The sequence below is a fragment of the Callorhinus ursinus genome, unplaced genomic scaffold (genome assembly GCF_003265705.2).
Source record: "Callorhinus ursinus isolate GAN/ISIS: 27379988/994484 unplaced genomic scaffold, GSC_fseal_2.0 scaffold57, whole genome shotgun sequence".
NCBI classification, from domain to species: Eukaryota; Metazoa; Chordata; class Mammalia; order Carnivora; family Otariidae; genus Callorhinus; species Callorhinus ursinus.
Genome location: NW_027397119.1, coordinates 99,035 through 115,381, shown reverse-complemented (window position 1 = coordinate 115,381; position 16,347 = coordinate 99,035). Strand labels below are relative to the sequence as shown.

At 38.9% G+C, this 16,347-nt stretch overlaps 1 protein-coding gene across 10 annotated transcripts in view; it reads left to right on the top strand.

Annotated features, from left to right (window-relative positions):
* Positions 1-1,207: 1,207 nt before the first annotated feature.
* The window catches only part of CR2 (complement C3d receptor 2), a 112,955-nt gene continuing 97,815 nt past the window's right edge, over positions 1,208-16,347 (top strand). Inside the window, exons 1-9 of one of the 10 annotated variants that reach the window (XM_073884448.1) lie at positions 1,208-1,432; positions 8,681-8,860; positions 10,199-10,298; positions 10,706-10,791; positions 11,366-11,764; positions 12,752-12,928; positions 13,011-13,113; positions 13,765-13,850; positions 15,032-15,421. In XM_073884448.1, coding sequence (XP_073740549.1) covers positions 1,375-1,432; positions 8,681-8,860; positions 10,199-10,298; positions 10,706-10,791; positions 11,366-11,764; positions 12,752-12,928; positions 13,011-13,113; positions 13,765-13,850; positions 15,032-15,421 — 1,579 coding nt within the window. In that variant the 5' untranslated portion in view covers positions 1,208-1,374. The other 9 variants (XM_025855178.2, XM_025855179.2, XM_073884446.1 and 6 more) reach the window with 9 other exon arrangements.

Below are 16,347 nucleotides of genomic sequence, written 5' to 3'. Positions count from 1 at the left end.
CCAGAACCACCTAGCTAAGCTGCTCTTGAATTCCTGACACACAGAAACTGTGTGAGATAATAAATAGTTATTCTTGCTTTAAATCAATAAGTTTAGGGTAATTTCTTACTACGCAATAGATAACTAATTTAAAAGTCATTCTATAAAAATACTTGCTATGTACTCTTGAAAAATGTCAAGGTCATGAAAGATATAAAAAGGACCAAGGATCTTTTCCAGATAAATGAGGAAAGAAGACATAACAATCAAATGTAATGTGTGATCCTTGAACGATCCTGGACCAGAAAAATGGAAGGGTGAGAGAGAGATTGCAATAATAAAGATTATTGAGGTGATTGGAGAAATTTGAGTATAACCCGTCACTTAGATAATATTTCAATGTTTGTTTCCTGTTTTTGTTCACTGTACTGTAGTTATGCAAGAGAATGTCCTTGTTTTTAAGAAATATACCAAGTATTTAGAGGAGTATCATGCCTTTATCTTATCTCAGTTCCAAAGTAACAATTATATAATTATAATTATATAATCATATATATGTATATGTGTATATATCTAGATCTCTCTATATATATGTAATTACACCTACAGCTATCTATCTCTATCTATGTCTATGTAAAGAGAGAAAGAATGATAAAGAAAATATAGTGAAGTGTTAACATTGGGTATCTGGATGATGAATATATGGGAATTCTTTGCACCATTCTCGAAACTTTCTGTAGAAATTGCTTCAAAATAAAAAGGGCATAAGAGGAGAGGTGGCTGCTATTTATAAATTTCCTTTCTAAGTAAACTGTTTCTTTAAACTGAGGATTTGAAACATTAATAGCTTTTGAAATGAATTTATTGGATCCAAACCAGAATTTTAGGATGTAATAGAATAGAATAGAATAGAATAGAATAGAATAGAATAGAATAGAATAGAATAGAATAGAATAGAATAGAATAGAATAGAATAGAAAGGAGAGGGCATTATAGATTAGCAAGGGTGAGTACTATTTTGTGAAACTTGTTTCATTTCTCCAGGGAGACAAAAGTGGATGCACTACGTTGCGCGGTAGAAAAAGTTGGAAAGCCACAGCGCTAAGGGCTAGAGCCAGAGCCAAAGACCGGGTCACAGTTGCTCCGCCCCGCCCCTGGCCCCCTTGCCCCTTCGGGCCGGCGCCTCAGAGCCTGGGCCGACCTAACAGGCGCTGGAGTCCGGCCCCAGGCAGCCTGCAGGTGTGCGCGCAAAGCTAGCACGTGGTGCCAGACGCTATTTAAGGGCCCCCTGTGCCCTGGCTTTCAGCTGCGTCCTGCTTCAGCCCTTCCTGTCCCGGAGCTGCAGGAGGCTCGAGTGTCTCGCAACGCATCCGCCGCTGGGGCTGCCGCCGGGGCATGGGCGCTGCGGGCCTGCTCTGCGTTTTCTTGGCTGTCATCGCGCCAGGGGTTCTCGGTGAGCTGGGAGGGGGAGCACCGAGGTAGGGACACGTCTGGGGCAGTGACGGCTTCTGTGCGGCGATGCAAAGCAGAGAGAATAAGCGAGAAGGTTGGGTCAGTGCCAGACGCTTGACAGACTCCCGCTGGCTTTGGGAGACCCCCCCCCCCACCACCACCACCACGATCTCCTGGTCCTGAATGTGCTCACTCGCTCCTCCTGGGGCTGGGACCACTCGCTCTGCGCTGTCTGGGCTCTCGGCTCCCGGGACTCAGCAGATGCTCATCGCTCTCTGCCGGAGGTCTGCAAGCGCTAACGCTAGCCAAGTAACCAAAACCTACCGGTGATGTGTGCAAAGACCTCCCCTTGCCTTCCCCGAATAAGAATAATATCTGGTCCGAGGCGTGGTTCTCATGGTTTTTGAACTTTGATGTGATGCGGGGAAAGAGATTCTAAATGAGAAACACCTGGAGCCATTGAGAAAAAAGTTGGTATGTGAATTAAAACTACAGTCATCTTCGTGTTACTTACCTCCTTTAATGGTAGAGGCTCCAGAAGGTCTCATTCAACGTTTATTAACACCGCCCCCCGCGCCCCCGCCCATTGGCTTAATTTTAGAGAAGTATAGCAGTTTGTTAAGACTAGAGTCTCTTGGCCACAACATGGATCTAACTTTCTAATTATCTCCAGGATACAGTGAATTCCTAGTTAAGAAGTTTACTATCTGCAGATCTCAATAACTGGGTGACTTGGCAAGTCTTGTAGCTCCCTGACCCTTGGTTTCTTCGTCTGTAAAATGAAGCTAGTGGTAAGCTGCACTACCACCTTTCTGAGCTGCCTTGAATATGAGATGAAATTAGGCAAATGAAAGTTGGGGTGTTCCTTGTGATTACTAAATATCAGTCATAAGACTACTATATAGACCCATTTTTGTGGAGCCAGCATTTAAGTATAATGATCCCAGCTTGTTAATTTTATTTATTTCATATTTTTTTAAAGATTTTATTTATTTATTTGACAGAGAGAGTCACAACGAGAGAGGGAACACAAGCAGGGGGAGTAGGAGAGGGAGAAGCAGGCTTCCCATGGAGCAGAGAGCCCTATGCGGGGCTCGATCCCAGGACCCTGAGATCATGACCTGAGCCAAAGGCAGACGCTTAAATGACTGAGCCACCCAGGCAACCCCCAGCTTGTTAATTTTAGAGATACATTGGTTCTATTCCAGCTTACTTTGCTTCCTGGCATCCCAATTTCTCCTGACTCTTAGTTGAACATTTCCCCAGACTCGTATCTTTATCTCTCTCTCCTACGTATTAACTTCCGTTGGAAAAGTGCTTGTACACAACTTTCCCGTTGGCATGGCACAGTTGGAGACCTGACTTCTCATCAGCATTCCATTCCTATTTCTAAGTTTTAGAGCTGATATTATCAATTGAAAACCAAGTTTATCAGCCCTGCCAATTCTTCATCCCCTCTCAGTACCAGCGTGCAGCCACCCTCTGGTCACTTCACTGCCGACACATGAACCATAAGGTCTACCTGTCAATTGTTCTGGCTAGCGTTGGTGGTATAGTGGTGAGCATAGCTGCCTTCCAATTGTTCTGGCTAATATGCTTCTGTCGTTTGTCTTAGCATTCTTACACCAATATTCTAATTGTAAGCATTATGATTACCTGTGTCACAACCTCCTCTCTTAAAGATCACTCTTGATACTAGCCTTTAACTTGCCAATGGTGAAAACCAAAATTTTAAAATACACTTTTTCATTTCTCCACTCCTTTGCTTCCTACTGCCTGTGGGATTAAAAAAAAAAAAATCTAATGTCTTTGGCCTTTCAAGTTTTTGTAGTTGGATCCCATCTAAACATGCACCCTCTCCGATTCCCCACTATTTCCAATCATGAATGCACTGTTCATCTTCTTGCCTGACTATCCCCCATAGTCCTTTGCTCATGCTTTGCCCCCACACTCCTCCTGACTTTTGCTTCTACTATATACCCTTTCTAGACCATCCCTTGACTCTTGGCTAGTTCCTGACTTGGAGGCTGCTTAACAAACTCTTGAAATACCTTTTACAAAATGTATTTATTTTTCCAGTTTTATTGAGAAACAATTGACATATATTGCTGTATAAGTTTAAGGTGTACACCATGATGGTTTCATTTACATATAATGTGAAATGATTTCCACAATAGGTTTAGTTAACATGCCTCATCTCATTTAGATGCAATAAAAAGAAAAGAAAAAATTCTCCTTGTGATAAGAATACTTTGGATCTATTCTCTTAACTTTCCTGCATATCATACAGGAGTATTTGCTATTGTCACCATGGTGAACATCTATCCTAGTACTTATTTATCTTATAACTAGAACTTTGTACCTTTTGATCACCTTCCTACAATTCGCCTCCCACCATCGCACCTCTGGTAGTCACAAACTGATCTCTTTCTTTATGAATTTGGTGTGGTTTTCTGGGTTTGGTTTGTTTGTTTGTTATTTGTTTTTAGATCCCACATATAAGTGAGATTGTACAGTATTTGTCATTCTCTGTGTAACTTATTTCATCTATCATAGTGCCTTCAAGTTCCATACATGTTGTCACAAATGGTGGGACTTTGTCATTTTTAATGGCTGAATAATATTCTATTGTACGTGTACATACCACCACTTCTCCATCCATTCATCCATCGATGGACATTTAGGTGGTTTCCATGTCTTGTGAATAATGCTGCAGTGAACATGGGGATACAAATCTCTTTTTGAGTTAGTGCTTTCATTTCCTTTCAATATATTCCCAGAGGTGGAATTGCTGGATTATATGGTGGTTCTATTTTTAACTTTTTGAGGAATTGAGGTGCCTTTTAAAATGCAGGTTCCTGGGTTCCATCTCATTCTTCAGAGATTCACTGCTTTAGGGTGTGGCCCAGGAAGCTGAGTTTAACAAGTACTCTGGAAGATTCTGAAGCAAGTGTCTATAGGGTACACTGCTATGAGCAAAGTCATATGGAAAGCAAATTCTCAGAATGCTTTCCCACTTTCCTCCTTTTGTTTATTTGCATAAACTGATTCTAATTTCCTGCACTCTTACATTTCACTCTTGCCTAGACTGATAGCATCACTTCATCCTACACTAAGAAAACAAAATCATTAAATAGGAATTCCCTTATTTACCAGTCATCTACCTTCATCTGAGATCAGATCCTTTCTCTCCCCTGCTTAAAACCTGTCAACGGCTTCCCATCACATTGGAACAAAATCCATGCTCTTTAACCTTGACTATAGGTCTCTGTCTCTCTCTGAAATTCTTTGTTCTCCTCCCTCACTCCCTCTGCTCCAGCCACACTGGCCTTCTTTTTGTTCCTTGAACACAGTCACATTTGTTTAGACTTGGGGTTCCATCTGTTGAAGTGCCCTTCCTACATATCATCTCTCGCCTGTCTCCTCAACATTCAGGTCTCACTCCTCTGGCCACCCTTCTCTGACTCACTGGAAGTAGTCTGAACCCTGGTCACACTCCATCACACAACCGTGGTCTATTTTCCACAGAGCACCGATCATCATATGAGATCTCCTTGTTTATTGTTTTACTTTGTTGTTTGTTCTCTCATTGGAATACAAGTTCATGAGAGCAAGGTCTTTATCTGTCTTATTGCCTGATGAATCCCTCACACTAGCACATAGTGAGGAGTTCAGTAAGAACTCCTGTAACAGGGAGAAAAATATCCTTTCTCCCAACAAAAGTCAACTCCTCCTTCTGAATTATGGTCTCATTCCATCCTGTCTTGCCTGGGCAAAGACTACTTCTGCAGATATCCCATCTTCAATCACCCATTTGTATCTCTCTGTTGAGTCATCCCTACCAGCAGTTAAATATGCTCCAGAGCATCATTTATTGGGGGTGGTCAAGGGATTTCTCATGACCCTCTTCTCTTCCTTCTCATCCCTCTTCTCAAACTTCTCACTCACTACTTGCTCACATTTCTTTATGTCCTTAACCCACCCCAGACGGGCTTCTCTCCCCCACATTCTCCTAAAGCTACTCTCAGCAAGGTTACTACTGACTTTCATGCTGGCAAATCCAATGGTCATTTTTCTCTCCTTATCTTCTCAGTCTTTCAGCAAAAGTTGACTAGTACTTTTCTCTTGAAACCATTTTCATTCTCTTCTTCCAAAACAGGGTTTCCTGTTTCCTGACTTCCACACTTATCTGTTTTGTTTTCTGTAATTCTCTAATTACTCTTGGTCTCTTTTGCCCTATCTCTAAATATTATTAGGTCTTGGGGCTCAGCCCTGGCCCTCCTCTGGTTTTCTCTATACCTTCTTCCTAAGAGATCTCATCCAATCTCATGGTTTTAAATACTGTTTATATGTTGATGATTCATTTATTATCTGTAGTCTTGAACTCCCTCCTGAGTGGAAAGTTTGTATATCCCACCACCCTCCTGCATCTCCATGTGGGGGCCCAATAAGTGTATTAAATATACCAACTCTAACATGGAACCAATTCTGCATATGCCCCAACACACACACACACACACACACACACACACACACTGGTGCTTTCCCATCTTTAAGACATGGTAATTACCATCAATCAAGTAGCTCAAGTCACTATAAGTAGCCTAGAAGATGTTACTAAATCCTGCCTTTTCCTTACCCCCACATCCAATACAACAAAAAGTTTTTGTTTTAAATTCTACTTTTAAAATATATTCCAAACTCATCCACTTCTCACTGTCTTCCTTTGGTCCAAGTCTCATTTTTTTTGTCTGAACTACTATAATAGTCTCCAGATTTGTACTTCCTGCTTCTAAAAACAAAATCCAGCCCATTCTTCACTCACTTGCCAGACTATTCCCTTTAAAAGGTAAATCAAGCCATGTGAGTCTCCCACTTTAACACTCTGGTGACTTCCACTTAGGCTTCTTACTGTGGCCTAAGAAGTCTAATATGATCCCTCCTTGTAGCTTTCTAACTTGATCTCCTACCACTAGATTTGTATGATCACTACATTCCAGCCACACTTGCCTTCTGTCTATCCCTAAAGCACAGCAAACCCATCCCTGCTGTTAGGCTTCTGCCTAAAATGCTTTTACTCAGTGTTTCACCTGACTGGCTATTCTCCAGTCACAACTCAAATGTCTCCTCTTTATAGGCCCTCCTCAACCATCATAGCTGAAGTCGTATGCCTCTCTGTCCCTTCCTCCTCCTGGTGCATTACATTTTCACACATCATTCTGTTTATTTCCTTTACCTACCATTTATTTATTGGTATTTGTCTCTCTGTCTGTCTCCCTCTATAGGAATATAAATTCAGTGAGGGTGGGAACCTTGTTTTTAATGTTCACAGTATATCTCCCCTGTTTGGGACAGTACCTTGGTTAATATGCATAACTGTCATTCAAAAATTATCAAATAGCCAGGAAACCCAGTGTTAAGGCATTTGATTATAATAATTCTCATTCTCAATAATAATTTTTCCTCCTATCTGCTTTCTGACCTTTCAGTTTTATTTTTATTATCTTATATATTCTTCATTCATTTCAAATGGATTTCTAAGCCATTCCAGGTAAAGCCTCTTGGACCCCAAATAGAGTTAAATGTATCCCAGTTTTCCAGAAACTGCTTTGCCTCATCAGTTTTTAACATGGTTTGAAGAATGCATATGTTAGTGTCTTACCACTGTCTTCTATTTTAGACCCAGTCATAATGTACTCTGATTTTTCCTTTTGATTGTAGAATGATGTGAAGAGGGTACAGTGACCCTTAAGAAAAGTTTTATTTCTTAATGGCTCATGGACTAACCTACTTTTCTCTAATATGGAAGAGAACACGACTGATGGAAATTCTTCTTGTGACCTGGATTTTTGGCAACTCATTACAAATAGAAACTGTTGTCCCCCAAAAGAGAGAGTCTCAAGTCTTATTGGGGATCAGATTTTCCCATTATTTCTCATCCAGAAACTATGATTCTTATCTCCTTTCACCTCAGAGGATAACATTATAAAGTACCCTTCTACTCTGGCTGCTTTTAGATCTCGGTTCCATCTTAGTCCATGTCATTGCTACTTCACCATTACAAATTTAACTTGGTCTTCCTGCTTGTGGAGAATTATTTGGTATTGTCCTCATTCACATTATGCAATTATAGATTAAATCACTTGACTAGGCTGAACTGGCACAAGTAATGCCAGGATCGTGAAGTTGGTCGTCTTTGAGGTCAAACCTTTACTTTCCCTATAGTCTTGCTGTTTTGTATAGGTATGCACTTGGAGACATTTGCGGCGTTAATGAAGAAAACCAAAGGAGCTGAGGAGAGAAATAGAAGAACACCTTCAGTAACATCTGTGTCCTAACAGTGATGGCTATTCTTAGGTCCTGTCTATGACTTCTCCAACAGACGTGTCAGGCTACAGGAAGGCTGAGTCTGGCCGCAACCTTGGGAGCTCTGTGTTGCAGTTGTTCATTTAGTTCATGTTTATTCTTTGACTTTCACCTGTACCTGTCTCAAACTTGTTTGAAAAAGAGAGAGATTTATAAATTTGATATTCAAAGCTCCCTTTCCCCAGAAAAAAATGGCTTTTCCAGGTACATCCTCAAGTATATGGGTGTTACAGTTTTTTACTCCTCTCCAAGGATAATATTTGTTTCATTAATAGTGATAATAATATTATTAATCACAAGGAACTGTCTCAAAATGACTAGTTCCTTTTATCTAGTACCCATCAGAAGTATTTACTATGCTCTCTTAGGGGGCATATGATTCTACTAGATTAATGGAATAAAATAATGAAGAATAGTGAACATATTTTCATCTTGCTAGGACCAGAAGGTTTAATGATTAACAGAGTAATGTGAATTCATTAAAATAACTTTAGAGGATCATACATGTGCTGCGCTTAGGGGTCTTAATGTACTTTAGTTCCCTGTGCTATCCCAGGAAGGTTCTTATTTATAAGGTTTTAGTTTTTTGTAATATGCCTGTAAGAAGATGGAACAACTCCAGGGTCTTTATGGAATTTTATAAAAAATTATTTTCTCCAGCTCTTCCTCTAAGTCTATCCCGAAAAGTCTTTGAACTTCTGAACTTATATCTCTGTATATGCATCCATACTGCAAGATCTCTTCTTTGTCCCGGAAAACATTGCCTCATTTTAGGTTTACTTTCTAAAGATCAAAGTTGTCAGGGTAATTGGTGACAAAACAGAAGCAGAGTAGAAGTTTTAGCCTCTCCTAGTTTTGATATTCCTGTGGTCTTTATCTCTAGGTCAGTGTAAGTCCCTGCCAAGGTATCCTTTTGCTAAGCCTAAAATTAAGAGTGATCAGTCTGAGTTTGCTGTTGGAACATCTTGGGAATATGAATGCCTTCCTGGGTACATCAAGAGGTCATTCTTTATCACCTGCCTAAAGACCTCCAAGTGGTCAGATGCTCAGCAATTGTGTACACGTGAGTAACCTGTAAAAGAGGCATCTTTGGGTCTATCAGGGTATCTCTATGAGCTCATCTATTATTTTTAAGATAAAAGACCAGCAAATTAGTAAATCATCTTAAATTAAGGGGGCTCCTGGGTTCTCCATGTTTCTTTTATTCCTAAGAACATTGGGTATTGGGGTTAAGTCATCACAGCTGGCCAGCCCTGTTTATCCTGTAAGCTCCTAACTTTGTTCTATGGTCTCTACACTGTGTTAGAGTGAGATTAAAAGTTAGTATACAAAGAACACTGGTGTCACTTCATTCTTATCCCATTCAATTCAAGAAATATTTTTCAGTAACCACTAGGTGTGAAACATTAGGCTAGATGATAGGGATGGGGATTCACATAAAAATTAGCTAGTCTCTGCATTTAAGGAGCTCCTATACTAGCTGTGAAGACTGGATTTTAAATAAATGCTGTACTGTGATGTAATTTCTTTTATTTATAGAGATAAAGTTCTATGAGACCATAGGGAAGTAAGTAACAAATGCTGTCTTGGAGAATTAGGGAAATCTGAGCATTATGGGCAGAGGAGAGAGCATATTCAAAAGCATAGAGGTACAAAAGAACAAGAAGTCTTAAATAATTATTAAAAAATAATAATTCAATGTGGCTGGAGTATAAGGTACATGGTGGGGAATAGCAGTTAATTAAATGGCCTGAAGCTTAATTGTTATGGACCAGGCATTTTTTTCCCAATAAACAATGGTAGGTCACTGTAAGTTTTTAAATTCAGGACAGGGCATGGCCACATTTGTGCTTCCGAAAGATAATGTGTGCGGTGGTATAGAAGATGTACTAGACCAATTGAGACCAAAGTTAGAAAGGTAAATTTTGTTATTCAATGATCCAATCAGAGATTACAGCAGTGACTAAATACTTGGTTTGGAGAGAGATTTCTGGAATCTAGTCACTAAAATTTGGTTACCAGTTGAATGAAGAGCAGTGGGTAGAAGATGAGTTACAGAAAGGAAGTGATGACTATGAGGTGTTTTTAAGCCACAGACTTGGTAAATGATGCCATCAACTGACAGAATATAAAAAGGGGAAATAGAGATTATAAATTATGATGGACCACTGATAACATTTGCATCCATGCTCAGAAATATAGAGTGTATGCTTTAAACAAATAGTGTTCTGAAGTTAACTGATCCTTTAGAAGATAGAAGTTTTGTAAATGTCAAAAATGTCTTTGAGTAAGTGTAAGTAGGCTAGTTGGCAAGTCCAGTCAGGTTGGTATTTAATATAAAATACAGAACATACCCCAAATCCCAGTCCCAAATTCTATTTTGTTTTGTTCTCCATTATAGGTAAATCATGTATGAGTCCTGGAGAACTCCTCCATGGTTCTGTCCTCATACCCATGAGTGTCGTGATTGGGTCAACAATTACATATTCTTGTGATCAAGGGTGAGTTGGCAGGAGACATCTCCAGAATACATGGGTATTAGAACAGTGGTTTCAACCAGAAACCGTAAGTTCTTCAAAAGAAATCCAAGTAATTGCCACCTACCCTTAAAAATAGATAAGCAAAAAGAGAATTACCACCCTGATTTGATCCAGAGAAAACTCTTCAAGATTATCCACTAGAAGAGAAAGAAATTTGAGCTATTCTTCTTCTGATTTTAAATCGCCAACATTCCTGACCAGAAATTTGGTTTCAGATTGTTGAATTTTTTGTATGAGTCCTTAGTTGATCACCATTACTTGTCATACATGATTTTCTATCCTTTGCCATTCTTTCAGTATAAAAAAAAACTAAGCTTTTCTAAAATGTCCATCTAGGTGGGGATGATCACTCATCTCTTTGTCTTTAGATATCGACTTATTGGTGATTCATCTGCTACATGTATTATCTCAGACAATATTGTAACCTGGGATAAGGACATGCCTCTTTGTGAATGTGAGTAAAAGGATTCCTTCATTGCACCTTATGTAATTCCTCTTGTCCTCTTCTAGAGGGAAACTGGGCATTTACACATCAAAATGAACACCTAGGAGCATTACACTTGGTTTGGGTAGTTCTGGGTACAGAGCTGTAGTTTCTCTTCTACTGTATCTCCCAATCCCACCACACTTTCCTTTGATTTACTGTTCTTTGATGATAAGTTATTTCATCGTGAATAAGTGCTTAAATCTAAAATATGCTATGAGATTACACACTGCCATCTTTATTCTATGCAAAATATTGGCCATCCTAGGTATTTCCCATAACAGTTTATCTATACTTTGGTGTGGAGGGTGGGAGGAATGTTGACCAGATCAAAGTTTCTTGACCTTTCCTCAGGCCAGTTCCATGAATTGTTCTACCTTGATACTTCCTATTTAGAATCATTTTTGAGATGAGGATACAGAATTTCAACAACCTGGATTAATTATTGGCTGAGTTGAAGTTTGGTTTGTAAGAGTGAAGACAAAATTCCCAGAAGGTATAACCTTTAAATGCCTTCTCTTTTTTTCCACCTACCTCTCAAAAGCTATTCCTTGTGAGCCACCCCCAGCCATTTCCAATGGGGACTTTTACAGCAGCAGTAGAGAGGACTTTTTCTATGGAATGGTGGTAACTTATAAGTGCCACATTGGACCAAATGGAAAAAAGCTGTTTGACCTCCTGGGTGAGAAGTCCATATATTGCACCAGCAAAGACAATCGAGTTGGCATCTGGAGTGGCCCTCCCCCTCAGTGTATTCCTCCAGTCAAATGCCCAATTCCAGAAGTTGAAAATGGAATTATGGAATCTGGATTTGGACGTTCATTTTCTTTAAATGATACTGTGATGTTTAGGTGTAAACCTGGCTTTACCATGAAAGGCAGCAATGTAGTATGGTGCCAACTAAACAGCAGATGGAATCCTCCACTGCCAAAGTGCTTTAAGGGTGAGTTGTGTTGAAACTTTGGGGATCTAGAAACAAAATGAAACTTTTAGAGAAATAGATATATGGTACTTATGAGAAGAGGAAGGGAAAGAAAGTATAGGTAGTTGGGCATGCTGGTTAAAGAATTTTAAAGTAAACTTTGAAAGTAATATCTAAATTTTTAAGAAGTAGGAAATTTACTATATTCTGCGTCAGTACAAGATCTGCATTAATGTAGGGCAAATTAGAAGACACTTCAAAAAAAGAAGAAAGAAATAAAGGAAGGAAAGAAAGAAAGAGCCAACGATGAGAGATTTTTTTTCCAAAACATATATATGATTCAATTTTATTTAAACGAGGATAAAATAAATGCCCAATCCTATTGGCCATGCCAATGGAGGAAATTGGCTGATGTCAGAATTTGATTAAAAATACTGTAGACATTATACATTCTCTTATTGAAAAATGTGGCCTTTATGGAATAAGGCTAGAATTAAGACTGGGTCACTTCCCCATTCTCCCTTTCTCCCCTACTCTTACTAAGAAATGTCTGACTTACTAAAAACCTGGCAACATTGGGAGGCCCACAGGCTCAGGAATGTTATCAACCTGGTTTGGGGATAGCAGGAAGAAAGAGGTACATTTTGGTGGTAAAAATGTATTACAATAGATAGGTTCCCTTGGCTACAATATTAGAGAATATCCAAAATTAGAGAATATCCAAGACTTTTTAGTTAAATGAAATGGAAAATGATGAGTGGGTGTAACGTTTCACAGCATAGATCAAGATAGAGAAAGCAGATAGTTTCATGGTTCATCATATCTAAAAAGTAATGCGTGTTAGTCCCACTCCACCTCCACCCCAGCCAAAGGAGTCTCTGCCTTACACTTAGGAGTGTTGACATAACCACCTTCATCCCACCCCTCCAACCCCAAGTTGGCTTAAGTTGCAGAAGAGAAAGTTCTTATTTCGGAAATAAAAGGCCTTTGGTCCTGTTCTTTTCTCAGGGTGTCTACCACCTCCACATATCAACCACAGTAGTTATAACATCTTGGATAAGCAATTCTTTCCAATTGGACAGGAAGTGTCCTACAGCTGTGACCCTGGCTACACCCTCATTGGAACTAACCCTATACAGTGTACATCCTTGGGAACCTGGAGTCATGCAGCCCCTGAATGTGAAGGTGCCTAAAACTTTATTCCATCTTAAGGAAACTCAACTGTTTCCTGACTCTTCATGTGCCAGCTTTGTCTCTTTTTTCCTAGCAAAATCATGCGATGCCATTCCAAACCAACTTCTCAATGGCCGTGTGGTGGCTCCTCCTAATCTCCAGCTTGGGGCAGTGGTTTCATTTGTTTGTGATAAGGGGTGAGTGTGAGGGTAGAGGGCCTGAATTGAGACCTATGACCCATAGCTAAGCAGTGCAAAAAATGATTTCTAAATATAGATATAATTTTTTTTCTTTATGATTTTTTTCTTATTTTCTTTGCCTTATATGACTAATAATTCTAATACTAAGCAAACCCTATGATTTTTCTCCAACTCTATGTATTGTGCATGGCCAGAGAGAGCTAGGAATTGTCTTTTCATCATGTGAAAAAGCAAAATTTAGGATCAGAAGTTAAGGCTCCTATTATGAAGAACAATGGGGTTTCAGTAAGAGGGGTTCTTTGGGGGTGATCTTAGGTAACAAGGTCTTTGATGTTTTCTTCAGTAGGAACTAGGGTTTTTCTCTTTCTAAATGGTCAAGAGAATTTTGACATTTGGATGCCAAAGAGGAAAGGGCAAATTCAAAAAAGAGAATATGATCATTAGGAATTTTTTTCTCTGTCTTTTCACCTGGTCTGAAGTCATCACATAGCTGAGCTGATTCACAATCTTGGATGTTTTCCTTAAGCCAGAAATGATTTAAAAAAAACAATACAGGCCGTTAATACCATACTTGAGAGAAGTGATTAACTCCATGCAGCTGAAAATTGATTTGTTCTGGTGATGATTTGCAACCCCTTATTATTTAAGGTACCGATTAAATGGCCAATCTTCTAGTCAGTGTGTCTCAGAAGGAATAAGAGTACTCTGGAATAATATGTTTCCTGTCTGTGAACGTGAGTAGAAAACAAAAATAATCAAATATAGATCTTCTGCCCTAATATTTGGTGTATTCCCATGCATAACATCTTATTCATAAGTGTGCTTTGAATATATGTATGCCAGTCTTCTGTATGATCTAGGATGCAGACCAAAACTCAATTCATTGAATTGACTACATATTGTATCAAGTATTCTATATATATATATAAAAATAAATGCTCTCAATGTTCTCCCTACTGAAACTGAGTAGCACTGATGTGCTAAAATGGTTTGGCTGTGTCTTCTTATACAAGTTTCTCTCCTGATGAGCAACTCTTGGAGCTCAATGGAAATCAACTGGAAGTTCTGGATGTTGGCAGTTTTCCCTTTATTCTGAGACTCATTCAGGAAAGATGTGCATATATCAATACAGCTATAACAATATCCTTTATGTGTATTAGGCCAAGTAAATAAAGACTATGAGGTCATTATTTGAAACCTCTGATCACTTCCTGTGGGCTTTTTCAAAGAGGTCCAGCATCAAAGGATAACAAAGGATCTGTAGTGAGGCTGCAGTATCTTCAGTAGTAAGACAAAATGTGTTCTCACCACTTGTAGCCCCAGTTGTATATTTGAAACAGGCATCAGATAATTAGTATGTTCCAGGTATCCTACTTGTCATTTTCAGGTACTTTTATCTCACTGGATTCTTCTTGTAACCTTATGAAGTAGCTTGAATTATACTATAGACAAAGAAATTGAGGCTTAGAGAGGGTAAGACTTGCCTAGTCACACAGCTATTGAATGACAGCGGGGATTTGAAACCAAGTCTATTGAGCCCAAATGTCATTAGTGTGTGGTGCCTCTCCACATGTGATTAATGAATTATTAAGATTCTTCTTATGTGCTCTTTGCCTTGTGTTTCACTATGAAAATTGATGAGACTCTAAACTCTTCAATAAATTCTGTTTCATTGTTACTGTTTGGTCAGGATGGTGTATATAGACCAGTTGATATTTTTGCTGCAGATTGAGAGAAAGGTAAGAACTTAGGAGGTTGGAGATAAGCACGGACTATGAGTAAGAAGTAAATTATACACATTTCTAAGTCTGTTTCTGAAAAAGTGACATGACCTATTTTTGGACCTTTCATCTAAATTTAAATCTTTTCATTGTGAGGATTAGTATGACCCCATATTTCCTTGTTTACTTTTCAGGGATTTCTTGTGACCCTCCTCCTCCTATCAAAAATGGTTGGAATAGTTATTCTTCTGGTCCCATACCTCTTAACACTGTGGTAAGGTACACTTGTTCTAGTGCCTTCCGCCTCATTGGAGAAAGAATCCTTTTTTGTATAAGTAAAGACCAAGTGAAAGGAATCTGGGATAAAGCTGCTCCTGTATGTGAATATTATAATAGAAATTCTCTTTGCCCTGAGCCCATAGTAGCAGGAGGATACAGAGATAAAAGATCTAGACCACCATACAGACACGGTGATTCTGTGACATTTACCTGTGATACCAACTTTACCATGAAAGGAAACAAATCTGTTTGGTGCCAAGCAAATAAAACCTGGGGGCCAACACCACTACCAATCTGTGAGAGTGGTGAGTAAAAACAAACAAAAATCTAAGTGGGGAGGCTGGAAACTTGTATTTCTGTGCGGATCAAGTTTTTATTCTGAAGGAAAACCAATGTGGATGTGTGAATGGTGGGAGTGGAGGGGAGGGAAAAGGGTGAAAATTATGGTTTCTTGTTTTTCCTTAGTCCTGGAGGGATATAAATATTCATTCAACAGACATCAATAGAGCAAAAAATAATGGGAAAATGTAACTGAACATACCTAATAATTGAATGGAATAAGTCTCACAAGGATGGGCATCAGAGTTGTTTGGGATGTGGAAATTAGATGGTTTTAAACTATATATCTCAGTTACTGTTAAATTGAGAAGAAATGTGGGATCTAATGGCAAAATACACCCAATGGATTTAAAACTCATCTTTGAATAGCCATTGGGCTATTCTGGCAGAAATGATGCCCTGTGATCTGCAGCCTCAATGAATATTTTTTGAAGTGGTTCGCTATTGTCCAAGCCACCTAGGAAGGCATAGCATTTCAGATCACATGACTTTGAATATAGGGGCCACTCTAAGTTCTTCATTTTCTTATCATTTGGTTTGGTTTATGTTGCTGCTGAAACCTAAAGCTGAATCTCAATTATACAATTACAGGGACTGGCAATACTTGACAAAAATTATACCATCAAAATTAGCTGTTTTCTTAATAAAGAACAGTGTTGATCAGTTCTAAATCAATTGAGTTGAAAAGGCTGTCAAATCATTAGAAAAATATGGATCTATCTATAAATATGTATATAATCTTGGAGGTAGGGAAGATTTTAAGATAGTCACAAAATGGGGTGACCATGGAAAACAAACCTTTAGGAAGATTTAGATAGATCTATATGTATTGACATGGAAAAATATAGACAGATTATTAAGCAAAGAAAAGGCATAGAATAATATGTATTAA